Source organism: Lonchura striata, chromosome 28 (genome assembly GCF_046129695.1).
Source record: "Lonchura striata isolate bLonStr1 chromosome 28, bLonStr1.mat, whole genome shotgun sequence".
Classification (NCBI taxonomy): domain Eukaryota; kingdom Metazoa; phylum Chordata; class Aves; order Passeriformes; family Estrildidae; genus Lonchura; species Lonchura striata.
In genome coordinates this window covers 7099799-7127624 of record NC_134630.1, presented here as the reverse complement: position 1 = coordinate 7127624, position 27826 = coordinate 7099799, and the positions used below count along the sequence as shown (strand labels likewise).

Below are 27826 nucleotides of genomic sequence, written 5' to 3'. Positions count from 1 at the left end.
GTCCCAAAACACCCAGCTCTGCTCAGGAAGCGGCTCGGTGTTTAATCTTTGTCAATGTGGAAATGGGAAGAGGGAGCAGTAATGGATAAAGTAAAACATATTTAACCTTTAGGGACGTAAATGGGATATCTTGGATCTGTTTGGAGCAGGCGCTGGGGTTGATGTGGAACGTGGTGGTGATTAAAACCAACAGCAAACATTTTTCTGCTCATGAATTACGGACTTTGTTCTTAATGCATTAAAATCCAGAGCACTTTGGGGTTTCTTAACGTGAAGGGGGAGAAGAAATAGATTTATTACCTGGAAGGTTTGATGTTACAGTTCCAGGCATGTTTCCACAACCTTCCTGCAACCATTTGGAGCTGTACCTAATGTGGGTGCTGCTTGCATTGGGCTGTAAGTTTGAGCTCTCTCATACAATTAAAGCCATTTAACTGCATCTAAAGACCTTTTACTTGTCATTAAGCCTAAATTTACTGAGCTGACAGCAGGAAGAAACACATTTACCCTAACTCAGATGGGCTAAGAGAGCAAAACGTTCCAGCTAACTATGACTTGCCTGGTTTGTTAAATTTAGACCAAAAATTCTGGTCAGACAATTAAGTGCCGGCTCAGTGACCACACCACTTCTTTTGCATGTGTGAATTGGCTGAGCTGCCTCTGTCAGGCAAGAGAGATTCTCTGTCTGAATGTCTGAATTCTCTTGAGGGTTTTTGGGCTCAGACCTGGGGAGTCTTTTCGTGGCACTGTGGTTGCTCCCTGTTTGGTCAGCAGCCCTGGTATGTTTTTCCTCTTCTTATCTGAAAATTTTTCATGTTTATTTTTGGAATTCGTTGTAACCTGAACTTTCTCAGGTGTCCTTGCGGAGAGGGAAGAAACATCTGACTTATTTTTTAGGTAGATTTTTGCCAGTTGAGAAGAGTGTGTTCTTTCTTTTACTGTTTGTCGCTTTATTTTTGGAGCAGGTTTGTTACTGACCAGCCTGGCAGTGCAAATACAGAGGTAGCTGAAACAGTGCAGGTTCTGTGCTTCTTGCTGAAGTAAAGGCAGCACTTAATTTAACTTCTTCAGGCAGCTGCCTTCACTTTTCTCCTGGAGAAAGTATCCCTGGAAGCTGGAGGAGGCCGTTAGCAGAGGGTATGTAATACAAGGTTCTATCATGGCAGGAAATCTAGAGAGGTTCTCTTGCTCAGTATGTGCAGCTGGATTTTTCTTGGGCAGCTTCCCTCAGTGATAGGAAAAAACCTGGAATATCTGAGTGCTTTATTGCTTTCTCCCCTGTGGAGATGGTGGGAAGTTTGGGTGACACCCCTGCTGAATTCCGAGTGTCTGTCAGGTTGTGTTCCCACTGTCCTGGCTGGCACTGGAGCCCCTCTGTTTGCCTGGAGGCCAAAATAATCTGAGTCTGAGCATCTTGCTGTAGCTTTTGAGGTCGCTCTGGCTCGTGGGGTTTCTCTGGGGTTTCTCTGGGATTCCTTCAGGATCCAGGCTCTGACTTTGGTTTATCGCAGCCTCTTCCAGCAGTGAGGAACATCTGAAGATCATCAGCAGAACTTTCTCGGACTAGTAATTACTCTTCCCTCTGAGTGTCAATAGGGTATAGCTGGGCACAAGGAAAACAGAACTGGTCCAGGCTTGTTTTCCTGGGCTCAGCAGCGTGAGGCGAGATTTGTTCCGGGATGGTTGAACGGGTTCGTCAATCTGATCTCTCAATTGTCTTTCTATATTTTCTCTTGCAAGAAAAGGAGTAAAGCCCTGTGGAAGATAAGGATCGTTCTGATGTTTCAGCAGCTCGTTTAAGCCACCTTATGAGCACATAGTCAAGTGAATCAGCCCTGGTGTCTTAATATGTCCTAAAATAAATTACACTTTCGTAAGCAAATTTGGTGGGTTTGAACTGCTGTATTTTCATTAAAAGATTGCAGTGGAGAAAATGCTCTTTAAAATTCAGCCTCGGGGTTGTGTTGTTCATTAACTGATAGTCACTCCTGTTTACCTTGTGTGATAAGTCCCACGTTAAGAATGGCCAGCAGTGCTGATGCCGTCACAGTTGCCCTTCAGAGAGAATTGCTCTTTTTTTTTTATGGCTCGCTTTACTAACAGGTGGGAGTTTTTTTGGAACTCAAATAAATGCAAACAGCCAGGACGTACCTCTCCTAATCATGGAAAACCACTTGTTTGGTTTTTTTTTTTTTTGTCCCTCTGTTCTTAGCAGCTTGGTAACGCTGTTGTTGGTACAAAGGTCATTTAAAAATCTGACATGTCAGCCCAGCAACGTACTGCTCCTTAATGAGGCTTAAAACCAGCATGGAGCTGCCTGGTGGAAATAAATTTGGAGCTGCAGAATAGAGGGAGACATGTGAACAGCTTACTGGGATGGGATCACCTGGCTTTCCTTGCACCAGCCCCCCCTCCCTGATCTCTCCTGGGTACTTGCAGTTCTCTTGCATAAAGGGGTTTAATTTTTCCTCTTGTTATTCAAATGAGCCCAGGTGTTTGACAGCACATTTGTGTTCTCAGAAGAAAAGCAACGAAAATACCTCCTGAAATCCAGGCACGATGTTTTTTAAAATGATTCTTTCCTGTGGTTGAGGTTTTCTCTCCTCCTGCTGCCCCATTGAGGACGTCCTGCAGCACCTCTGACTTCATCCCCACCTGGCTGAAGCCCTCCTGTCCCTCCTGCTCCCCAGGATGTCACTTGCCACTGAACCCAAACTCTTGAACCTCCCTGTTCCTGACGCTCCCTCAGCCCTTTGAATGTCTGAAGGCTTTTCCTCTAATCCTGTTCCCCAGCACTACTGGAATTTCTGCACCTTCAGCCTCGCCTCAGTCTTTTCGGCTCTTTGACTGTTCTCCAGTGAAAACTAGGTCAGAAACAACCGTCAGCTTCTGATATTTCACTGCTCCTGTTTTATAAGTTGTAACCCAGTGTTGCTGTGTTTAATCGCTTGCTTTAATTTTCACGTATTAAGTGTCTCAGCTCGCTGTGCATGAGCAGCCTGACACAGTAAAACTGCTCCAAATAACATCTTGGCTGTAAAAGCCATGTTACCTCGATTGGGGCTGAAAAGGTGAATTACCTTTTTTTGCTACATATAATGCTGGAGATGCCAAACTGACAGATTTTTCCACCAGCTCTCTCTTAAGTGTACATTTGGTGGCAATTTTGGAACTTTGCTTAGCCAGCTTCTCTTTATGCATGTGTGGCTTTTTAACCTGATGGGTGAAAGAAAAACAGCTTATAAACAATAATAATAATTGGAAACTCACAGGTTGATGAAGATCACAGTAATGCAGGTATATTGGAAGGCATTTAAGAGATTTATTTTTAACTGAGTTGCAGCTGACTGGACCCATTCAGCGTTTTTATAAAACTATTCTTGGAATGGTGCTTGAATTCTGAGCTGAGGTGCCTCAGTGTTCAGTGAAACCCACCTGGTGTAATTCAGGAGTATCCTTCTTCCTTTCTCTTAGGCAGACTTGGAGCCAGCCAGTGTTAGAATACCTGGGCATTCCAGCATAAATGGGATTTAAATGAATCCTTACTTTTCAGTCTAACTTAAAGGTTGTGGTTTTAAAATTGTGCCTGAGCTGTTGTCTCTGAAAAGTTTTTTCCAAGTCGTTTATTAAGCTGTTCTTAATACACTTTAATTTTCTTCTTTCATGTGTCTCCTGCTGCTCTGTGGTTGTTTTCAAGGATCCCCATCCAGGCATGGGGGGAATTGTTGGGGTGTCTGTGCATGGCCAGGAGCTGGAGACTTTGATATTCCCTGTGAGGAATCCCCTCCAACTCAGGGTGTTCAGTGATTCCATGATTTTCCTGGGATTTGAGGTTCCCTGGTTTGCAGGTACCGGTTTGACCCAGCTTTTGCTTTTTACCTGTGTTTGACAGGTGGGGGAGTTTGAACTAGGGCTGAAATGTTTTATTTAAGGAAAACTTCTGGAGGGCCCAGTGGAACAAATCCCAGCCCTAAATGTGGCTCTGTAGTCACTTCCCATCACTTGTGTGGCCCTCAGCCTCAGATGGAGGAGCTTGGGTGTCTTAATCAGTTCTGGAAGCTTTATTTATCCATGATGGGGATGAGGGGGAGTTAAGATGTGTTATCGTGACACACTTTTCTGTATTAATTTGGGAAACATTTTCTTCTGGCAGTTGGGCGTTTTGTACAGTGCAGAAAGCAAAATACTTGTAGTAGATCCATTTGATAAAGCTGGTCCTGGAGAAGCTTTTAATTATTTTACCCTCTGAGCCCCAGAACTGTATTGCTGCACTGCTTCAGAAAGGCTAAAATCAGGGAAAAGTGCCATCTCCAAGAGGAGTGCAGCGAGCCAAGTGATTTCCATGATGGAAATCTGTTTTTCTTGTAACTTCCACGAGGTTTTTTGGGGTTGTTGCAGAGGTGGCTGCATCTCCAGCACCTCAAAATCAGCAAACCTCCCTCTTCTGCCAGAGGAAGCACAGAAGGCTTCACTCAAGGTATCTTGTTCGACAGGAATGACTCTTAAAATATTAATCTGAAAACATCTAACCCCCAGAATTCTTGGCTCGTAACGAGTGACTCCTCCAGGGAAAACCAGCACTGCTGGTCACCTTTAGCAGAGTTGGGAATTTTGGATGATTCAGTTTCCTTCTGCCAGTTCTGTTGTTGTGCTGTTGTTTTTTCTCCCCTCGGTCCTTTCCCAATTTAACAGGATCATCTGATAACTCCAATAAAATGCTGCTGCAAAAACAAGCAGTGTTGCATGCAAGAGATGATTACCCAGGGAATTTTGGGCATGGATGTCTTAATGGGATTTTTGCCAGACTGAGGTCTCTGAATGGTCTTGCAATGCAGATGCTGCAGATACTTGGACTTCTCTTAGAGGAATATTTAATATCATATTCAATATTATCAGTATTTCCAATACAGGGAGGCAGAACAGGAAGCTTCATTCTGCAATACTGTTTTTTGTTGCAAACAGTGCTTCAAAGCAAATCCATGTGTTTGAAAAACAAATCTAAGGGTTTGCTTTCCTTTGCCTGCACTTTAGAAATACCAATATTTACCTTCCTTTTTTCTACCCTGTCTTTAATTTACTGTAACTGCTCGAAGCCAGGCAGTGCTGCTCTGCAAGAGAGTGACAGACCTGGGCCATATGAGAAGACCTAAATTCAAAATTAATTTTACTTCAACCACTTCTTTCTTCCTGTATAAGCAACCTCCTGTAGATTTGCTACTTTTAATAAGGGATGAGCAGTGGGATTTGTTCATTTAACTCTTCCTCAAATTAGTTGCAAGTCATGAAACAATAGGACTTATTTCTAGGTTGGTACTTGATTTTTTTTTTTTTTTTTTGCAATGAATTTGCCAGCACAGCATTATCTTTGGAGGAGAGCTTTGGGAAACGTTGTTGCAACTTGTTTTATGCTTTCCCACTTTTACCTTTTATTGCTTTTAGTCAAGAGTTAGAGGAGAAAAATCCCTTCAGGAAAAAGGGTGATAAAAAGAAGAGTTAGTGCAGAATTTTGCTGATTTCTGGTGTGCTCGTGGAAAAGGGAAAGGGATCCTTGAACCTCTGTCTCAAAGAGAACAGGACGAGACTGAAATAAAGGTAAAGGTGTTTGAATGGACAGTTTTGACTCAAGAATGCAACGCTGAGTAATGAAATTAAAAAGCTTTCAGGGCTGCTGGTTCTCAGTGTCAGGGAGGGTCTGGAACATCCTTCTGGAGTGAGTAACGGATGCAAAAATCCACTCACACAAAATGAAACTTCCTTTTCAGGGAGATGCAGTAATTGTATCAAAACTGGGAGGTTTTTTTACTTGCAGGAAGGAAACTCCTGGGTTATTACACTAAAAAATGGGCACCGTGTTCTGTGACTTAGTAATTCTTTCATTATAGACATTTTTAATTGATTTTGACTGCTTTGATCCGTTCTAAACGCTGGAAGCTGCACAGGGATGCTAGGGAGCTTTTTTCCTTCCAAAAGCCTTTCCTGCCTAAGCCTTTGGAAGTTGTGGGAGTTGGCTCCTGGTCTTCTGACAAAGCCTCCCTGAGCAGCCCCATCTTGTTAATAGTGGGATTGGTGGGAGTTTGTCATGATTAAACTGCAGATAATCATCATTACAGCCCTTGTGGCAGCCTGGTGATGAGACTTCATGATTATTGCTCTCCTTAATGAGCAGGTCTGCCTTAGCTCAGTGCAGAAGCAAAGAGGGAAAACATGAAGTTAAAAAAAGGAGAACTGTCCCGTTGGGAAATGTGCCCGGAGTCTCCCAAGCTGGATTCCCACAGGAGCCAACTCCTGCCTCTGCTGCTGAGATCTGGAGCTGTGGCTGAGTTAATTGGGAGCCCGTGGTGCCACAAACCCTCTTTGATCTTTTCCTCTTCCCTGCCATCCACCTTCCCCCTGACCTTGGACCACTCTGGTTTTGGGGTGGCTTTGAAGGCCTCTCGTTTTTGGGGCTGGATTTGGAGTTTCTTCTGCTTTTGGGGTGGTTTTCTTCTGCTTTCCATCTTCAGCCAGACAGAGCCCCCAGATGCCACCCAGCAGTGAAGCTGGGTGTCCAGCAAGCAGCAATGAATCTGACTGGTCATTCCAAAGGGAACTATGTTTGGAATTAAAATGTTGTAGCTCTTGAAATGAACCTGTGTCTTCCTGTCCTCTTGCAGTGTCTCTCCCCATGCTCTGGCAGGGGAGCCTTTCCCTGCAGACAGGTTAATTTAACTCTTCAGTGTTCTCTGCAAGTGCCAGCTGGGCATAAACGAGCTGGAATTTTCTTTGGAGACAGAGCATTTCCTCCTTGCAGCCATTTCAGCCCATCTGCATGTTGATATTTATTGCAGAGCAAATCCCTCTCCATGTCTGTGCTCATAAAAGAGTTGCTCAGTTCTTGTATCTGCACTGCCACAGAAATTTGGGAGCAGGGAGTGCAGGAAGGCATTTGGTGGTTCCTGCCCTGGGGAAGGGCTCAGCCCAGTGGATGGGGCTGCTCTGTTTGCCAGAGCTCTGCTCCAGCCAAACAAAGTCTCCTGCTCCACAGTGGGCTGAGTAAACTCCACACCAATTCACAATACTTTAATTATTTCTCCAAGGATTTGAGCCTCCTTTTAATTTTCTTCCTGAAAGGCATTGCCTAAATTGCCTCTGTGCCCAGCTTTCCTTCCTGGTGGAAAACTACTGCACCTTGTGCTGGCCAAACATCCTGGCTTGATGGTTGGGAGCAACGTGCTCCAGGGTTTTTTGGGATGTGTGGGCAGCTGGAGCTCCCATCCCAAACCCACCTTTCCCAAGGTTTGTGCTCTGGTGCTGAAGATGACCAGGATCAGACTGTGTCTGTTTTTTGGGCGTTTAAAGCTCTTCACTTAATGATGTGCCAAGAAGAAAAAGATTCCTTTGAAGCGCTGGAAAGTTTTACTTGGAGTTACCAAATTAAAACCAAAAAGTTTTGCTGGGCTTGTGCAACCTGGGATAGTGGCAGGAGATGGATTTGGGATGGGGTTTAAAGTCCCTGCCAACCCAAACCATTCCATTATTCCATGAAAAAACCAGTGGGAATCTGGCAAAAATCCCCATGTGCTACAGCCTATCACCAAGGCTGAAGAGGCTCCACCTCTATCCCTTGCCCTGAGTTTTTGGGATGGGTATCTGGGGAGCCATGGGGTTCGTGCATCCTAATTCCATCATCCCTCCCCGAATTCCTGGCTGAAGGAGCTCTGGCACTGCCAAGCAGGGAGCTGCAGGGATGGGGGTGCCTCACCCATGCCCAGCTTGGTTCAGTTTGAGTCCCCAACTAAATTCTGCAGCAGGGACCCAGCAAACACCCTGCCTTTTATTCAGGAGGAGCTTTTTAACCTGGATTAGCTGAGATCAGAAGCTCCAGGCAAGCGAGAGAGAACAGGCTGCACGGCTGGCTCAGCTCTCCTCTCGTGCCTGTGGGGTGACATCTTGATGACAGTGGGGTTTAATTGCTCTCTGCTTTGCTGATACAGGCTATTGTCCATTTAGGGCCTGCCTTTCTGCTGTGCAGGGCAGGACAAAGCATTTCCATTAGGCTACAGTTTGGTTTTTAACTTAATCATGTGTCTTCCTCTCTAAACGTTACACAAAGGTTGAGTTTTTCTGCATTTCAAGTGGGACGAGAGCTGGGATGATCAGTGTGTAGTGATGTCAAAGCCTGCTTGTGAAGCTTCCTGGTAAAATTGGTAATTCTGTTAGAATGGTGAAATTCTGTAACTCTGAGGAGCTGGGAGTGGTGAAACTCTGTAATTTTGGAGCTGGGAATGGTGAAATTCTGTAACTTTGGAGCTGGGAACGGTGAAATCCTGTAACTTTGGAGCTGGGAATGGTGAATGAAATTCTGTAAGTTTAAGGAGCTGGGAATGGTAAAATTCTTTAACATAATCATAAATTTCAGCAAATCAAATTGAGGATTTTTTTGAGCTGACACTTTAAATTCCTTTATTTTCTATCTTATAGAAAAACACTTGTTTTTTAACCCTGGAAAATTAAACTACTGAGGAAGCAACATTTGTGCTGTAACAGCCCACTTTAAATGATGCAATTATAACCAAAGGAGCCAGTGTGCCTTTTGCAGTTTAGCAATTAAAAACTTTCAAACATACAGCACAACATTTTGGCTGACATAAAAGCTTTTGAGCATTTTATTGCTGCTTGTACTTCTGGGCAGGATTTGTAGATGCTTTAATATTATGGTGATAATGTGTCCATTAATGCGTATTAGGCAAATGATAAATAATAAATACAAACTGCAGTTTAGAGTAATTGAGAGTCCAGCCCTTAAAACTTCATCAAAAGCACCTTTTTAATAATTATTTGTGTTAAAAGCTCGAGTGTTTGCTTCTGCCCAAAATAAATTCTTATAAATGTTGGGGAGAGGAAAATGGTGGGGGGGATGGATTGTGAGAGCACCAGGGTGATAAATGGGATTACCTTGGAGAGGAGGAGTGAGCAGAGGTGTCCGTGGGGTAATTTGGGGATTGCTGCCTGAGGAGCTCCTGTCACACCCTGCTCTGATCCCTGGGATTTGCAGGATCCCATCAGCATCCCTGGAAGGACGTGGGTGAATCCTGGCTCCTCCAGCAGCATGGCTCACCTGGGCAGCTGGCACCTCTCTTGAGTGGAAAGCCTCAAACAGTGGTGGATTTACATGGAATTTCCAAGGCTCTTTCCATGAGAATGTTGCATTTGAATAGCAAAACTGTAATTTTCGAGTCGTGGCAGACTCCATCCCATCTGTGCTCAACTTCAAACGGGATCCTTGAGAGGCCCCAAATTGCAGATGGAAATTGTGTTACAGGGAGACTGTGTTTTAATTCCATAAGTAATAGACGGGAGATGAAAAAAAGAATATTCAGGAGACTTTTCTGGCTGCTGAGTTTCTGGGAGGAGGTAAATACAAGCCTTGGAATAGTGGAGTGTCCTGGGAGCAGCCTCAGTGGCTCTCTCGTGGGCCAGCAAACCTCACACAGCCTCCCTTGGACTCTGGGTCCATTCCAGGGTGTTCCTTTCCCTTGGGATTTGTGGTGCTTGCTGCTAATGAACTCAGGACTCGGAGGTGTCTCCAGGGATGGGCTGGATCTGCTTTGCCTTTGGACTCTGGTTTGCTTTGCAAGCTCTCGAGGGGGGGTTTTTAAAACCAAAATATCAATGGAAAGTGAAATCCGGGTAGCTCTGCAGGAGCTTTTCCCAGCTCTCCAGGTGTACTTAAACTGAGGATCCTCCTGGATTTGGGGCTTTTTATCCCACCCTTGGCCCACTTGTGCTGGGAAGGCAGAGGAGGGAGCCTTGCCTATATTTGGACCTTGCTGTGTGGGCTAAAGAAACATAAACCAGTTGTAACCAAAGAATTAAAGAGGAACTTGGAGTTTGGAGCATTGCAGAGTCTGAAATTTGTGCTTTTCAAGCAATTTCTTGTTGTTCCCATTTTTTTTAACTGCTTCCTGAGGTGGAGCAGCTTTACCTGGGCAACTGGTTTTAGCTGGAATTGCACATGATGGCTGGAAACATCCCACTAATGCCAGCCTTGGTTAGCAGGATTTTGTAGTTTCTCTGTGTATTTCTTGGAATTCTTGCTACTAATTTTAAGTGTTTGTAAGGAGCTTTAAATTCTGAAAATAATCCCCTTGTTCCAACACAAAAAAGGGTCAATTTTCAGTTGCATCTGAGCACTGGTGACTCTGAACATCCAACAAAACAGACAAACACCTCAATACTAAGTTTAGGCAAATATTTTCCATAGAACACAGCCTGCAGTATAAATTCCAGTAAATATATGACAGAACTTCCCAAAATCATGTCTTCTTTAATTATCTGTATTTCCCTGAAGAAACAGAGAGGTTTCCAGCTGGCTCCTTGACCTGAGTGTTTCCAGTGTCCTCTCTGATCCTGGGTAGGAGCATCCCATCCAGCTTTTCCTCTACAGGTGTTGAAAACATTTTGCCAGCTTCAATCAGCCCTGATAAAATAATTAGTTTTCCTTTCAATTCTTCCATATTTTATGGACATTTTCTTGTTCTTCCTACTTTTTCCTCAGCTTCCATGTGCCAGACCTGGAACATTTAAGTGCAAGGAGCTGTTTGTGTGTGGCCACCACCTCTGTGAGCTTTCAGAGCCTCTCTTTAGGGTTTCTTGCTCTCCTTTAGCCTGGGGAAACTGAGGGATGAGCATAATACTGTAATAATAAAAGCCAAAGATCCTGTGGGAGCTTTGGGGATGAGTTTTGGGGTTTTTCTGGTTTAATCTCATGACTTTTGAAATAATCTTACAGTGTGTGGAGGACTGACAAAAACCACTCGGGTCTGTGGTGTTTTATTCACGTTGGCATCCCAGGGCAGAGCTTTAAGGGCTTTATTTCTCCATCATTCCCAGGGAATGCAGCAGGAGCTGTGGGAAGCAGGGAACTGGGCATGGAGATGTGGAAGTTCTCTTTCCAGGTGGCAAATAAATGAAATTTTATGGAGTAGGTGCCGGGGTGTACCCGGGCTCTTTCTGAGGGTCTGTTCTCCAGTCGGATGGAGAGGCTGAAGCTGGTAATTCCAGTTTGGGTAGATCTCAGAGGTGCAGCTGTGGTTTGGATGTTCCTTTGGGAGTTATTCCTGCACAGCTTTGGGGCTGCAGGATGGGCTCTGCTCTGGTGGCCCAGCAGCTCCTTTGCTGCTCCAGAGGAAGTTTGACACAGCTCCTTGTGGGACCTGGCAACCTCTGGAGCTTTGGGATTGCTTTGCCAACCTTCCAGCTGGTCAGGAAGCATTCAGCTGGAAAAATGGCACGGGCAGGAACGGAATTCCTCCATCTGAGGTGTGTTTAAAGGGGTTTGCTGCCTCTGGAAAGTGCAGGTTCCCTGTGGTGCTCCCCACTGATCCCAGGAACTGTGCTCCTTGATCTCACAGATCCCAGGAATTGTGCTCCTTCCTGTGTGATCCCACAGATCCCAGGAATTGTGCTCCTTGATCCCACAGATCCCAGGAATTGTGCTCCTTCCTGTGTGATCCCACAGATCCCAGGAATTGTGCTTCTTGATCCCACAAATCCCAAGAATTGTGCTCCTTCCTGTGTGATCCCACAGATCCCAGGAATTGTGCTCCTTGATTCCACAGATCCCAGGAATTCTGCTCCTTGATCCCACAGATCCCAGGAACTGTGCTCCTTGATTCCACATTCTGCTCCTTCCTGTGTGCTCCTTGATCCCACAGATCCCAGGAATTGTGCTCCTTCCACCCACCCTGGCGGATGAGCTGCAGGGATGAGTGTCTGGTACCTGGCAGCAGCAGAAAACCTGCTCACCTGACAGGTGGCTGCTGCAAAGTACCTGAACTGTGCTTTTCTTCCTTATTTTTATCTCTCATCACCTGCCAGCAGCTGCTTTGAATTCCAGCTGTATCCTGGAGGGATACAGCTGGAATTCTTTGCAAGGGGATGAGGCTGTGCCCCTTTGCTTGGACAAATCTGCCTTGTTTTCCTCTTGTTTGAACACAAAGATGAGGTTTCATCAGCATCTTTGATTTGCCAAGGATTTACTGCATCCAGGGCTGAGGAGGTGACTTGGTTCAATTGGAAGGGCAGAGGCAAAGGCCTTGTTCCCACTCAAAAGGGGTGGAATGGCATTTCTAGGAACTGTAACTTGGGAAAAGTTCACTCATGGCATCACTAGGGAAGAGGAATTAAGTGACTCTGAGGTGACTCCACAGAAAATGACAGAGGGGTTTTGGAAAGGGCAGCAGGAACTTTTGATAATCGAGGTTGTCCATCCGAAAACATCCAAGGAAGTTAATCCAGATGAAGATGTAAATGGAAATGTGGTTTTAATTTGGTTTCACGTCATTCATCTGTTCTGTTTTCTTCTGAATGAAGGTGTCCATGCATGAATTTAATTTCATCTAATAAAGGTATTAGAGTCACATCCTTAATTAGTTTAGGGTGTGCAGTGTGCTCTCCTCTTCCATGAGCATCCTGAAGGAGCTGTAGCCAAGGAATTGCACATCAGGGGAGGTTCAGGGATGGTGCTGCTGAGATGCCAAAAGTCCTTCCCTGCCTCAAAAGGAAACTGGGATTTGCAGTGTCCATCCAAATCCATCTGGTCCCTGTGATCCCCTGGAGCCTGGGAGTTCCAGCCCTGATATTCTTCCCCTGGGATCCCAGACAGGCACAGACAGAAACACTGAATTTTGGGAAATGCATCTCAGCTTTCCCATTCAACTTATATAAAGCTGATATTACTCACTTAACTTCAGACCGGTTTATTTGTAGATTGTGGGATTTAGAAGTTCTGTAATTAAACCATGTCTGATTTGTGCATCAGGACTTTTGCTCCTGCCTCCTTATTCCACTTCCATCCTCCTTACATCCTTTTTATTCCCCTTAAACAACTTTCCAGACCAAAGAGCAGAACTTCCCAGATCTGTAATTTGCTGTACAAGAACCACATGGGTTTGATTTTTTTTTTTTTTTTTTTTTTTTGCCTTAAATCCAGATTTTTATCATGTTTCAAATGCTTGTTTGCTCAAGTATGTTCCTATGAATTTCTGGACACGGGGAACAAAAAGCTGGCCAGGCTGTCCATGAACAGTGTGCTGAGGAATGCAGTGTCGTGGCACTCAAGGAATTCAGTGATCTCTGTACCAAGAGCAAGATGTTGTTTATTGGTGCTTTTCTAAAGGTTGTTCTGGGTCTATAAAATTCTTTATCCAGCACTCGGGGAGTGCTGTCAGCCCTGAGCGTGTTCCTGCTTTCCTCAGCATCATAAATGTCCTGTAATGATCCTGGGTGTGATACAGATCTGGGAAATCCTACTGGAGGGGATCTTCAAAGACTCAGACTCTGTCTTGGGCTGGCTTGATCCATCCAGGTTTTGTTAGGTTTAGCTGGGCTAAAAGGATTTTTATTTTTCTGGTGAATTTATCCATTTTTTTGTTGATGTCGTGCCTGAAATTCTTCACTGCTGGGCTGGAAAAGTTTTACGAGGGGTGGTTAACTTCATGAATTTCAAGCTGTTTAACTCTCTTGCTGCTAAAATTTAAATATCCATTTTTCTAGTCCAATGGAAATTGGGTGACACAAACAGCACAATCCAACTCATATTTTGGGCTTGTTTTCCCAAATTCCTGGTGGTTTCCCATGGAAATGTGTCTCCCATATACATGACAGCATTTTCACTTATAAATGATACCTTAAACTTCTTTATAAATTCTTCTGTCCCTTTGGAAAGCTTCACAGTGGGGTCCCAGGAGCCCCATGGAGCACAATTCCTGTCTTGGATGCTTTGTGTGATTTAGGAAAGAAAACTCCAGAGCCCCAGTTCTGCTGGAATTGGAGAGATCCAAACCCAGCGTGGCTTGGGTTGGGTCTGGTACTTTGTTCTTCAGTTGAAACCTCAGGTGAAACTTGGAATTGAAGTGTCTTTGTGATCTCTAAAGTGACAGCGAGGCAAAAAGGCTGAAATGGAGGAGTTTTAGAGTCACAGGAATACAAATTTTTAAATGTAAGCAGCTGAGCCTGGAGATTGTTGAAACAGGCAAAGTAAAAACAGGATTTTGCAACGGAGCTGCAGTTTGCTTTTCCAAAGGATTGCCAGCTTTCTCTTGGAAAAAATTCGCTTTGCGTCCTCTCAGGCCGAGAACTGGAATAAATTTTCCCCTCAAGTGTCCATTTTTTAATTCAAAACTTACATAAGCACCAAAGCTGGGCTGTTCTGTGCCCAAAATGTGGTGGAGGGGTCGGGAGGAACCAAGTGTCACCTCTGAGCTGCTCCTCTCCTGAGCTCAGGGTGACCTTAGCTTATCCTTTTTCTGGGTACAAATCACTGTTTCAGGATTTTTTTGTTTTGTTTTCTTACTTGAAATACACACTTTCCTGACCTTTCCCCTTGGAAAAAGAAAAAAAAAAAAATGAGGGTAGTAAAAAATCCAGGTGAAAAATCAAGCTTGAGCGTGGCTTGGCGGCGAACGTTGGAGGTTAGAATTTCTCTGAGGTAATTTTTGTTTTTCCACTTGTTTTTGTAGGATGCTGTGACGTCAAAACCAGTCATCCAGTTTCAAGGAAGCCAAGGGGTAAGTTTGTCCCTGGAAAGTTCTTTTACATTTAATGGGATTGAGGAATTTGGGCTGTTCCAGCTCAAGGAATGATGCTGTGATTGCCGAGAGTGAGGTGGAGCTTCAGGGGTGCTCCAGGGAGGTGTTTGCTCATGGAGTCTCTCTCTCTAAAACCTTTATTTCCTAACTTTGCTAAATCCATGGGAAATTCAGATTTATGAGGCTGTGCTGTTGGGTAGAACAGGGAAAAGGAAAGGAAGCAGAAATCCATGGAATCCTCACCTGTATCCCAAGAAAACACCGTGCTAAACTCACTGCAAGAATTTTTGGGTCCCAATTCCTTCCAGCAGCAGAGTTTGGAGGCTGCTCTGAGAGTCCTGGAGGTTTATTTAATGTAACTGCAGTTCTGTGAGTACCAGAAGTTATTTTAGATTTAGGAGTTTTACTTCCCCAACTTCTGTTCCAATGACAGAACTCTGGGATATTTTTAGCCCCTTGAACCAGTCTGTCATGCCAGTTGCTGACAACGTTGAGATTTACGTGGTGGTGTTTCTGGTAAAGCAATGCAGCCCTTCAGTGAACTTGAAAAATGTCATTTAGATATGTTTTATTTCTATAAAAGCCTGTGTTTAACTTTAGTCCCTGCATAAAGAAGGGGAATTGAATTTTTAATTTTTTTTTTTTTTCAAGAATCTGAATTCAGCTGCAACTTCTGATTGTTTTTTATGCACTGGCACATTAAGGCTTTCAAAAAGGCTTGGATTGAGTATACATTAAACCCAGCACATTGTCCTTGCCCACATCCTACTTTGTGATATTATTCTCACTAACAGCCCATAGAAAATGTAGCAGGAAAGACATGATTGTTATTGTAGGTTAAGAAGAAAAATACAAACCTTCTTGTTCTGGGAAATAAAGAAAGGAGCAATTTCCAGGTTTTTTACTTTGTTTAGAGTTAAACTTCCCCGAAACCTCAGCATGAAAGTTGAGATCAAAATCTGCCACTGAGGTTGGGCACAGTCAGAAGTGAGGAGGAAAACTGAAGGGTAGGTGATGTGTCTTTATATGATGAGCTTTGCTCATGGAATAAAGAAGCTAAAAGCACTGGGAATGCTTTCCTTTCCCTTTGGAAGCAGGATCTACACCTAACTTGTCCTGTAAAGCTGTTTAAGTTTTGGAAATGCCTCCTCTGAATGTTTTTTCTTGAAGGAAACGTAGCAAAAGGGATCAAAAGAGCTTAAAATGTTCCTCTGCCCTGAGCCTTTGGTGGTGGTGGGTTCCACATGGATCTGATATGGACAGAAGCCAACAACAAATATTCATTTCTGGGGATAATTCAAAATATTTTCAAATATTTTGCTTCTAGGAATGAAAAATGTGAAAAGAGTTGATTCTGTCAGAGCCCTGAAGCCCCGGGGATGAGTGGTTGGTGGAAGAGCTGCCTGGCACCTGCGGTGTCACTGCTTGGAGAGGGGCAGGAGCCAGGAGGGCTGGGCTGGAGGGAGGATGTGGCAGCCAGGGCTGACCTCTGCCTGCTCCTCCTCGGTGCTAATTAATGGCACTGACGAGAGGGGCCAAAGGTAGAGCTTTGAAGAGAGCTGCAGCTCCATGGGAGCACACAGAAAGAGCTCTTTGTCCCTTTATTATTATTTTTCCTGGGTACGACAAGGAGCTGGCAGCTGGGGAACCATCTGCTTTTAAGGGTAGGACTCTGCACGTCAGGATTCTGCTGCTTTTTGAGGAGCTGAGCCTTGAAATGCTTTCGAGGGATCCTCCATCAGTTGGGCTGAAGAGATAATTCCAGGAATTTACCAGGCTCTCACATCCAGAGGATGGCATTAAAACATATCTGTTGAGCTGTTTTACTTTTAAAATTATTTCTTCCATTCTTCCTCAGTTCTCCAATTTGCTGCCTTCCTATTTTGCTTCCCAAAAAACCAAAGCAGCTATGGAGAATCCCGTTGACTTTTTGGGGTGGGAAGGTTGTGCTATGCACAACTGTCAGTGTGATTTAAAGCAGTGAGGTTTTATTAGTGGCAATTTTCAGTGCTAGTATTCCTCTCTCAAGAGGGAAAAGCTTCACTTGATGATTTAGGGAGGCAGGACATAAAATAAGAATTTAAACAAACTTCTGCTTCTTGAATTTAATTCTCTAGAAGCCTTTAAATTACTGTGTCCATGTGTTTTCAGCTATTCCAGTGTGACTCTAAAAGCTGTCAGGAATACTTTCAGTTTCTAATACACAGAAAAAGAAACTTCCATGTTTGAGACACTAATTAACCAGGGAAGGGAATTGTTGGGACTGAAACCCGGGGTCAGCAAGGTGGCAGCAGAAAGGAGGAAGTCAGTGGTTGCAGCCCAGAATAAAACAGCTGTTCCAGTGACAAGAGACAAAATCTCTCCTGCCTGGATCCTGGTGTGGATCAAATCTTACAGGAGCTGATAAAAGCTCCTGGGATTCTGCCTTGAGGCGTGTTTCTCTCTTGTGGTGCTGCTCTTGTTGATGGCTTTTATTCTGTGCAATAATCAGAATTGCAGTTGTAATAACCAGGTTGTTTTTACCAGTGTTCCTCTAAAGTGGGACCGTGGATGTTGTTTAAGAGCAGCACCTGGCTGTCAGTTTTTCCTCGTGGATTTTCTTGGAGAGATTCATAAGTTTTTATGGAGTTCAGAGTATTTTGCTTGTTTCAGTGTACAGGTAAATTAGAATTTAAGAGCTGGAGTACCACAGCATCACAATTTGTGTGCAGAACTGTGCCAGAATTACTGAAATTGCTTCTATTTTGGTGAAAAGACGTGCAGAATCAGAGTTTAGGCTGGCTGAAATTTGCAGGTGCTTGTGGGGTGCTGAGAGCAGGGGCAGAATTGAACTGAGTGGGGAAAAAATACCCTTCAGGTGCCAAACCCACGTGTGTTGTGCAGCGTTTTTAGAATGACTGCTGGGAGCAAAACATCTTTGCTTTGTGATTGGAAAATACAGCATTTCCCTTGCTTCTTGGGATGAAGTTTGGGTATTAACAGAGGGAGGTGAAATCTCTCTTCAGAGCGAGTGTCCACAGATGAATGTTACTTGAAAGAAGAAAACAGAACTTACATCTGCACCGAGCTATTTTTAAGTGTCTCTGGTTACTGGTGCAGTACCCAGCACCAAAATTAGGGCTCCCTCAAAGCAGTCACCATGCTGATTTGGTGGCTTGAGAAACCTTCTGTTTTCAGCTAAAAATAATTCCTAGATAACGGCCGGCTTGCACATGAGACTTTTCAGTACTAAAGTGACTCTACCTCTGAAAACGCTGCAAAAACCCTACAAAAATCCTAAACAGGGGCTTTTGGAGCAGCTGTTATTTTTTCCAGTGGGTAAAGCAGGAGCGAGGAGAAAGTTCTTTGACGTGTGGAGATGTGATTTGGTGACATCCTGCAGGTTTTATTTTTCCAGGCTCAGGTGCAGCACAGCTCAATCCCCTTGTTGGGTTTTCCTCTTCTTCCCATTCCCACCAGATTTCCAGCTGCAAAATCCCCCCCCAGAGCGTGCTGCTTACATAACTCTGCCTTTCTGCCTCTTCTGGTAAAGCAGAAGGGAATTTTCTCTCCCTGCCTGGGTGGGGGCAGAGGATGCCAGGAAAGATTAAAAGGGCTCAAGGGCTGCGGCGCACATTTGGCAGGGCAGATAATGGGGCTGCCCTGGGAGGGTCCAGCAGCACCCAAAAAATCTGCTCCTGGTATTTTCAGAGCTGGATCCTGGGGATATCTTGTCCTCCTGCATAAAGCAAGGCTCAAGTTTGGGTTTCTGGGCTCGTTTTTGGAAGAAGGGAGCTCTGTTTGAGGGCAGGGGAACGCCGTGCACGGGCTCGGCTCGAGAGCTTCTTGCTGCCTCTGAGAACATCCTGTGGTTTAGCAGAGGGACACAGATCTCTGGGTTTTCCAGGCTGCTGGAGACGTCTGAGGCCTGAAGGAAACCACCCAAAACCCCTCCTGTCCCAGCTCAGTCATGTGTGGATGCCACGGGCTGCCTGGCTGGGAGTGTGTATTTTCTGCGTAGATGTGGCAAGCTGGGTAAATATAAATCCATGTGGTAAAGCCTGGCCTAAAATAAGCTGGGGCTGGTGCTCCTTTCTGTCTCAGCTTCTGGGAGCCATCTTAATTATCAAATATTGATGTGATAGTAGAGCTCAGATGCTGACATTTACGTTGGAACCTGAATGCAGAGGGGAGACAGTTTTCCCTTTTGAAAAATGAATGGCTGGTGGGGTGGACTGAAAAAAACAATGCAGGATGGCTGTGGAGTTGTCTGTGGAGCACACTTAATGCTTGATTAAATATTTAATTTAGCAGCAGCGTCACACTCTACTGTGAGCCATGAAATCTCGTTATGGAATTATAATTTCTTAAAAAAGAATAAGCATGCTACCTAGTGACCTGGCTTGTGCTATGTTTAGTGCTGGATCAGTAATTCTAAAGAAACGAGCCTCGAGTGTTTTACATTGAATATAAACAGTGGGAGCGAGTCTGTTTGGAGCCTGAATCAATAGAATTGGGTCAGATTCCTAGAACAGGGTGGTTGAGGTCTGTTTGAGGCAGCTGTGTTCTCTCACAGCCACATCCATCTTCAGCTGCTCTTTCCCTCAGTTACCTTTTCCTTCATGCACACGGTGGGGATTGTTTGAGTTCTTCTGGCAGCCTCTTCTGTGCAGGAACCCAGGTGCTTTCCTTGTTGCTAAACACCTCGGGGAGCATGGTGGCTGCAGGAGAAGCGAGCTCTCCTGAGGCTGGGCTGACCCCAGTGACCATTGCTCTCTCTCCTTTCTCCCTTTTCCTCCCTTCTCCCTTCTCCCTTCTCCCTTCTCCCTTCTCCCTTCTCCCTTCTCCCTTCTCCCTTCTCCCTTCTCCCTTCTCCCTTCTCCCTTCTCCCTTCTCCCTTCTCCCTTCTCCCTTCTCCCTTCTCCCTTCTCCCTTCTCCCTTCTCCCTTCTCCCTTCTCCCTTCTCCCTTCTCCCTTCTCCCTTCTCCCTTCTCCCTTCTCCCTTCTCCCTTCTCCCTTCTCCCTTCTCCCTTCTCCCTTCTCCCTTCTCCCTTCTCCCTTCTCCCTTCTCCCTTCTCCCTCTCAGCACATCGCCATCCCGAGGCCCGATCGACCGGCAGAGGTTCGGACCTTCACCTTTTATCTCTCCAACATTGGCAAGGACAGCCCCCAGGGGAGCTTTGACTGCATCCAGCAGTATGTGTCCAGGTGAGTGGGACACCCAAGGAAAACCCAGCCTGTTTCTTTTTTTTTTTGTGGTTTTTTTTTACCCTCTCTTCTGGAGCATCTTTTCCCTAACAAAGCTTAATGCACGTTGTTCATTTTTAGAGTCATTCTGAGCTGTTTTGCTGTGGGTTTGTTTTTTTGGGTTTTTTTTGGTTTTTTTTTTTTTTTTGGAAGCATCTGATTCCCTCTCAGATCCTCTGTGTGTCCTCCACTATTATTCAGATAACACCCCCCTCTCAGCTGTCCCCCAGTGCCAGCCTGGTGTCCCTTTACAGTGTCAGGAGTACCTTTTGCATTGCATTTCTCTTGCAGCAATGGCAATATCCATTTGGATTGCCTGGGAAGCATACAGGATAAAATCACCGTGTGTGCTACTGATGATTCCTACCAGAAGGCGAGGCAGAGCATGGCACAGGCAGAGGAGGAGACTCGCAGCCGGAGCGCCATAGTCATTAAACCTGGGGGGAGATATGTAGGTAAGCAGCCGCTCATTTTGGGGCTCTGCACCCCATCTGGGACTCAGCAGGCTCTGGAGGCAAATCCTGATGTTGTTGGTTTGATCGTGGCAGTCTGAAAAGCTCCTGCTAGTTCCTCGTGGCTGATTTAGGGGGCAGCCCCTCCTTGTGTTGTGTTGTCTTCACTTCATCATCACCCCAAAGGAGCTGTGGCTGCCCTGGAGGTGTCCAGGGTCAGGTTGGAGCAACCCAAAGGTGGCACTGGGTGATGTGGAGGTCCCAGCCAGCACTGAGGGTTGTCCACGTGCAGTGACATGGCTCTGGCCACGTTAGGTCACCTCTGTCACGTGGATCCCTGCTGAGCCCTCCCAGTGTCCCTGCTCCTGGCCAGCTCGGCTAAAAGTGCCACCAGCGTGTCACAGCTGTGCCCCACGGGGCCGCAGCGGGGAGGGCACAGGCAGCAGTGCCCTCTGCTAATCAACACGGGCACTAAAGCAGCCTGGCACAGCCCTTCTCACTGTGACAGCAGCAGCAAAGCCTTAGCAGAGGAAATAAAACCAGGCAAACAGCACAGGGAGCCTGCAGGGACCCAGGGCTCAGGGCCCTGCTTGACCTCAGCTCACAAATTTCGGGCACAAACAGTAACCAGAACGCAGTTTCAATATTTTTTTTTTTTTTTTTCCCTGAGGCAGCTGCTTTTCCTGCAGCCCATGTGATCTGCAGCCAGTCTCTTCTCAGAGGATCTGTGATGAGAAGGGTTGAGTTGCAAAATGTAGAGCTGACCCAGACTCATTGTCACAGCAGCCAAGTGCTCAGAGCTGAGACAGGAGATAGTAATCAGGAAGGAAATGCATTGATTTCCCGTAGGCCAGAAGATTATTTTGTTTAGCTCCTCTTTGAGAACATTACAGTAAGTGCCTGAAGTTAAAGCTTCTGAGGGAGAAGATTCTCAAAGCAATTTGCTTCCTGGAAAGATGGAGCAAAACTTTTTAAAATGAAAAATACTCCTGGCTAAAACCTTTTACTGCCCTGAAATGGAGACAGAGCCGTGTGAAAGCAGCAGGGGCAGAGCGTGTGCTCACGGTGCTCCTAGATAAGATGTCAGTGTTTGAGGAGGTCCAAGGAGGAAGGGCTTGGAAGGACAGACCTCATGTGGGATCTGCAGGTCCTGGTGTGCCAGCAGCATCAGCTGATTCCTGCAGGCTGGGCTGGAGGGACAGGGCTGGCTCTCACATTTCCAGGAGAACACGCAGCTCAGCACTTGAGTGCCAGTGGAGTCGTTCCAGGCAGCTCAGATGTGGAAAAATTTATAGGAAATGTTGAAACTGGAGAGCAGCAGAACTTACAGATGTGAGCTGACACTTGAATAAATAGATATGTAAATAGATAGCTGCAGGTAAAGCTGGAGGGGGTGTGTGCTTGTAGCCACACTAAATATGTGTGCATGCATCTACAGACGTGCACGTGTATAAATATTTGAAAATCCTTTGTGTCCTGGCTTAACTTGGGTTTTTCTTTTCCTATCACTGCACATTTTGGCTCCAGCCTTTAAATGGAAACCTCCCAACGTGATGTTTTTACTGTTCATGACCTGGCAAGAGTTAAGGCAGTTCTAGAAAGCTGACGAATCTTCTCTTGTCCCATTTCTGGAAACAAAATCCAGTTGACCTCTGGATTGTGGGATGTTTAACGTGCGAATTGGTGTTGTTCCCCCTCTCACCTCCCCTCAGCCCTGCTGAGGATGGGTCGTGCTTCCTCTGCCAGCACTGTGGTGTATAAGAAAAAGCCGGGAAATGGGGCCTGGGTTACGCAACGTGTGCAGCTCAGTAAAACAAACAGTGCAGACAATCCCCAGTATCTTCAGATGACTCAGTTGAAAACGTTGCTTCCTAGCAATGGAGCAGTGCCCTGCTGGAATAAACCTCCCAAACACTTGCAAATAAATGCTGGATGTTGTTTGTCCTAGCGAAGGTCACTTTCTCCAGTCCAAGCGATTATTGATTGGATCTCCAGGTTTCCAGACCTTGGAACCCACACGTTTTGTTTTCAGCTTTGCTTGGTTTTGCCTTCGGTAGCAGGAACCAGCTCCTGTATTTGAAGCAGTCGTGATCCTTTGATTTGGGCTCTGCTTGGATGGTGCAAGGGTTCTGTTTTTCTGTAGGAATGGGAAAAATGAATTGTTGGGTCGTGCTGTCAGCAGCCAAGCACGCAGTGGGGATGGAGCCGAGGTGCACTTCTGAGCCAGCTTGGTGGTGTCACTTCTCTGCAGTGGAGAAGGGGTTATTCCATCAGCACAGGCAGCACCCTCATGAATAGGCTGATGGCCCAGCGTCAGCCCCATTCATGGGGTGTTTGGAGGGGGAAGGGAGGTGACCCAGCCCCATAAAGTTCCTATTGTTCTAAAAGCAGAAACATCTGCTGGAGGAGTATTTTTGCTGAGCTCAGCAGCGGGGAGCTGCTCGTTGACCAGTTCTGGTCTTTCCACTCCGTATTTCCCACTCTTCTACATAATAATGCAGAATTTTCTTCTGGTAGGGAGGGCAGAAATGGTTCGGTTAACCATGGGGATACGTGCACTTGGGATAAATGAAAAGCTGGCAAACAAAGGGAGCTTTATGTAAGCTGGTGGCCAATAATACTCAGGTTTCCAGAGCTTGGTGTTGCTGTTTACTCGTTCCAAGCTTGTCATGAACCATGAACCTCACGGGATGCTCGTTCCGGCGGCGCGTCGGGACGGAGGGGGTGCGCTGGCGGTGTTTGTCCTTCCTGGTCACCTCGTGGCACTTCCCAGGGCTGTGATGAACTCCAGATCGGTGTTGACAGCCCACTGGCCTTTGCGAGGTGAACTGCTGCACTTCACTATTCTCGTCTCATTTTAGGCAAAAAGGTTCAGGTGCGTAAACCTGCACCAGGAGCTTCCGATGCTGTTCCCTCCAGGAAGCGCCCAACGCCAGTCAACCTTGCCAGTGCAATAAAGAGAGGCAATAGTGCGATTTCCCAGAGACCCTTCAAAGATAGGGTTGTGCACTTACTGGCACTAAAGCCTTATAAGAAACCTGAACTTATTCTCAGATTGCAGAAGGATGGACTTTCTCAGCAGGACAAGGATTTGCTGGATAACCTTCTGCAACAGGTTTGTACTCTGATGAAGGCAACGATTTAGGTAAAGGGAAAAAAAAAAAAAAATGTCTTCTCAGCCCCCCCCTCCTGTGGCAGTGGAACCTGTTATCTGCAGGCTGCAGCTGAATGTGACTCTAAAGGCTGTGGGGGACACAGCTCTGAGCTCCCAGTGCTGCTGCAGAGATAGCAGGAGCTTCCCGTGGCTACGCCTCAGCTCAGGGGTGTGCAACCAAGCTGGATGGTTTTGGCTCACCAGATCAGTCCCTTTTAGAGGGACACTTCTGCTTGGTCATGGGGAGGATTCTCTTAACGGAGGATCTACAAATTACTTGATTGTAACCTCTAAATCTATATTTTATTCCCATGGACATAAAGGAGAAATGCTCTGAATTGGTGCAAGTTTTGTGTATGAAGGAAAAGATGTCCCCAGGTTTTTTTGTGCTCCTCAGAGCCTTTCCTGCTTGGAAGTGCCAGTGGTCAGGTGTGAAGATCATGCAGCTCCTTGCCAAGCACATTATTTGTGTGTCAGGTGTGAAAGCTGTCTCCAAGCTGAATCAGTTCCTAGCACTTTGAGTCACGTTAAAGGTGCCATTTTAGGCCTCGCAGTAAAAACCTTCATTGCTTTATTAAACACATCATGGCTATTTATTTAAATGCTGCAGCTGCCTTCTTCTGTTTGGAATAGATTCTGGAAAAAAACTCTTTATTTTTTTTTCTTTTTTACTCCTTTCCATAAGGAGTGAGGCAGGAGTTCCCTTTGCCCAAGGGCACAGGGCAGGTCGTATTAAAAACAGACTCCCAGCTGGCACAACTCGTTCCTTCCTTAGACTTTAATCCCAGAGCCTTTAATTTCCCAGCAGCTTTTTGCAGCACTTTTTCAATTCTCTCCCCGGGTTTCAGAGCAGAAAATTCTCTTTCTGGTGATGCCTCTTGGAGGGATGCTGTGCCCCAGCCTGGGCAGGCGAGCGGCGCGTGCGGCGCCGGCCACGGGGCCGCCCTGGTCGGGCTGAAGGCTGATCTGGCTGTGAACGTGATGCTCGTAAAGTTAATCCCTCTCAACCCTCCCAGGGCTCCCGTCCACAGGCAGACACAGATAAGCTAAAAATTACAGGCTGTGTTAAAGCTACACGGCTAAATCTGTCTAGGTGTGGGTTTCATTGTGCTCTTGCATCTCTCGCAGGACTCCGTGTTCCTGGCGGCCTTTTTGCCTCATTTTGCAAGGTTTCTATTTTTGGGAGGGCTGGGGTGGAGCTTGCAGAGTCCCACACGAGCAAAACAAGGAGGTAGCAGCTCTCAGCCTCTGTGCACAGAAAAATCCAAGTTGTTCTTCTGGGCTCCAGGAACAGGCAGGAAACAGAGAAATTCTGGGAGAGTTGGTTTTGGGTTTTTTTTTTTCTTTTCTTTTTTTTTTTTAAAGGAGAACCTGGATTGGCTTTTGTCTCCTGGGTGTGTTTACAGGGATACCTCGATGTAAAACACAGCTCAAATTCTTGTTGTATTTTGGCTCAGGATTTTTGGAAAGCTGACAGGACTGAAAGGAAAAACAAAGTGTTTGTCATGTAAACTGATAACTGGGCTTTCTATTTTTTGCTTATCAGGAGAGTTTGCCATGTTGGTTGTGCAGCCTTCTGCTCTGAAATGCCTAGATTTTTAATATTTTTATATTAGGTTGCAGCCTCCCTAAAGCAAAAGCAGTGGAATCAGCAGCATCTTCAGTTCATTCAAGACTTCCCAGTCCTCTGCTTGTTTTTGAGGCATTTTCCTGCTGTGTGGATAATGGAAATCCCTGAGCACAGCCACGTCCTGAATGGAGAACAGTAATCCCTAAACAGATGCACAAGATCCCCATGCACTGAATAAAAGCATTTTCCACTTTGAAGGGTAGCAGTCCCCGAGCTGAGGGGCTCCAGCAGGGAATTTGGGCTGCAGCTGCTGGCTTTGCCTGGCTCTGGGCAGAGCATTTGGCACCTGGGCCTCCTTCTCCCCCTTCACAAACACATTGAAGGCTTTCTTTTCATTGGGAACTTGCAGTGCTCCACAAGCTGAGGTTGCCCAGAGAAGCTGCCCCATCCCTGGGATTGTCCAAGGCCAGGTTGGAGCAGTCTGGGATAGTGGGAGGTGTCCCTGCCCCTGGAATTTGATGGAGCCAAACCATTGCATGACACTCTGGATCACCCAAGAGAGATTCACTTTCTGTGAGAGCCTCGCTGGGGCTCTTTGCTTTGTTCCAACTCTGGATTTTCAGGCGCGTACCAAAGCAAGAAGTTAAATTTTCAGTCAGGCTGTGGAAAGGCTGATCCAAGTGGGAGAACTCTTTTCCCAAGTTCTTTCCATTCTAATCCAGCTCTGCCCATTCCAGCAGCTTCACCCTCCACGCAGGGTTTTGTGGGGAAGCTCCACGGGGCAGGGTTGGATTAAATGTCAGGCAGCTGCTGGTGCGAGTGTGCTGAGCTCCCTGCAGTGCTCTGCTGGCTTGGAGCTGGAAATCCCAGCTTCTGTTCCTGCCCAGGAGAAGTTCTCCATAAAATCCAGGTGGTCCCAGGGCATTCTCCTCACAGCTCCCTGAGGAAGCAGCTCTCTGTGGCCTGGTTTGTTGGCTCCTCAGTGAGAAATTATCTCCTGGCAATTGTTAACCAAGTTATCGCCCCGAGAGTTCCACTTTGGCCACAAACTGCCCCATTTTGGCTGTGGGACAGGTGTGATAAGTGAACTGCCTGTTCCCATTAAGGCTTTATTTCCAGGTGTTTCCATCAAGTGCTGGTCCAGGCTCCCCAGGCTGAATAATCTCTTTTAGATATGACTTATTTCCCACTCAACTGGATGTGCTTTAGAAACTCATTATGAATTATTGCAGTGACGAGGCGAAAGGAAAGGCACAGTTTGATTAAATAATCTTAATAATAAGGAAATGAAATATTAAAGTCTCTCCTTGTTCTCTGACACTACTAACAGCTGCTAAGTCTGCTCAGATTTTTGCCTTCATCTTAGCTCTTGTTTGGTCGAGGAAGTGAGAAAATGAAGCCCTAATGATGGTTTTCCAAACTCCTTCTGTTCCAGGTGGCAAATCTGAGTGCCAAGGACAGCACTTTCACTCTGAAAGATTGTGTATACAAAGAAGTGCAGAAGGACTGGCCTGGCTACTCAGAAGGAGATCAGCAGTTGTTGAAAAGGATCCTCGTTAGGTAATTAATCCATTTTCTTCTCTGTGATATCATCCAGGCAAGGTTCTGTAAATAAGGGTGACCAAGGTGTGTAAGTCGAGTGGGTGACTTATTTTGACATAATTTTAAGCTGTCCATCACCCAGGGACCTGTAGGGGTGGACCGAACTTGAATATCCAAGTGGATTCACTCTTCACACCATCCTGGGCCGTCTTTAAATCATTCAAGGCAAAGCCTGGGGGAGCTGCCAGGGAGCAGAGCTGGCAGAGTTAACAGAGCTGGTCTGAAATCCCAGGGGATGAGGTGATTAAATGTCTCCAGCTCAGCTCTCCTTTGAAACTCTCCTTCCTTTTTTCCACATCTTCCTGTGCAGGCTGAAGTGTTTCACCCCTAAATCAGAGATTTGGTTGGAAAAGCACGAGGTTGTTCTGTAGGGATAAATCCCTTCAAACTCCTGCTGCTTGTCCTGCTTGGAGTGTGATCTCTGTTCCCATCTTCCCTCCTGGAACAGCCCTTAACTGACTCAGTTCATCCTTTTGCTGAAATTTTTTTTCCCTCAAAAGATATTTTCCTTAGGTGAAGCCTCCAAGCTTGGAAGCTTCTGGCTGGCAGGGAAAGAAATCTCCCAGTTTTACACAGAATTCTGCTCTTGCTGTTGATATTTTTCAGTGCCTTGGTACAGATTTTGTCATGCAGGCAGAGCTTTTACTTGTGCTTTATTTTATTAAAGCACTTTTGGTTAAGCTGAAGCACAACATGCTCTGTTTGAGCACTTCCCATGATGTAAAAGCACAATTGACTTGGGGATGAGACTTCTTAAACCAACAGAAAACTTGCACTCCGGATACTTTGACATGCTCAAGGAAAATTAAAACTCATTTAAATGGCCTTGATATGAAATTATAATTAAAAGGAAAAATACAACTGCCATGTAATCTTTATGGCTTAAAAAAAAAAAAAACAAAACCCAAAGTGAATTTCTCCCTGTAGAAAAGCCATGTTTACTGCTTTTTGTTGAATTGTGGCATTCACTTGGGCAAGGGTCTAAAAATAGACCTTGGAAAGGATGTATTCAACTGTACAAACAAAGCCCTGCTCAGGCAGTGCAGGTAATGAGGCTCCAAAATGGGCAAAAAACCATCTCGGGTGGAAGGCAGGAGAAAAACAGAAAAGGGCACAGGAGGCAGCAGGGTTTGCATCACCAACCCCTTGTTCCAGCTCCTCCTGGATTTCAGGGCCACTCAGTGCCTTAATTTACACATCTGCAGGTACCAAAGCTGGGTCTAACTGGGCTTGGCTTAAACCAGCTCAGTTT

The 27826-nt window shown here is 45.7% G+C and overlaps 1 protein-coding gene across 1 annotated transcript in view; it reads left to right on the top strand.

Annotated features, from left to right (window-relative positions):
• ELL (elongation factor for RNA polymerase II) overlaps positions 1-27826 on the top strand; it is a 50756-nt gene that overhangs the window by 9925 nt on the left and 13005 nt on the right. The window contains exons 2-6 of the mRNA XM_021545124.3: positions 14502-14549; positions 19636-19757; positions 20088-20251; positions 23110-23363; positions 26408-26532. Of these exons, the coding sequence (XP_021400799.1) occupies positions 14502-14549; positions 19636-19757; positions 20088-20251; positions 23110-23363; positions 26408-26532 (713 nt within the window). The remainder of the gene's footprint in view (positions 1-14501; positions 14550-19635; positions 19758-20087; positions 20252-23109; positions 23364-26407; positions 26533-27826) is intronic.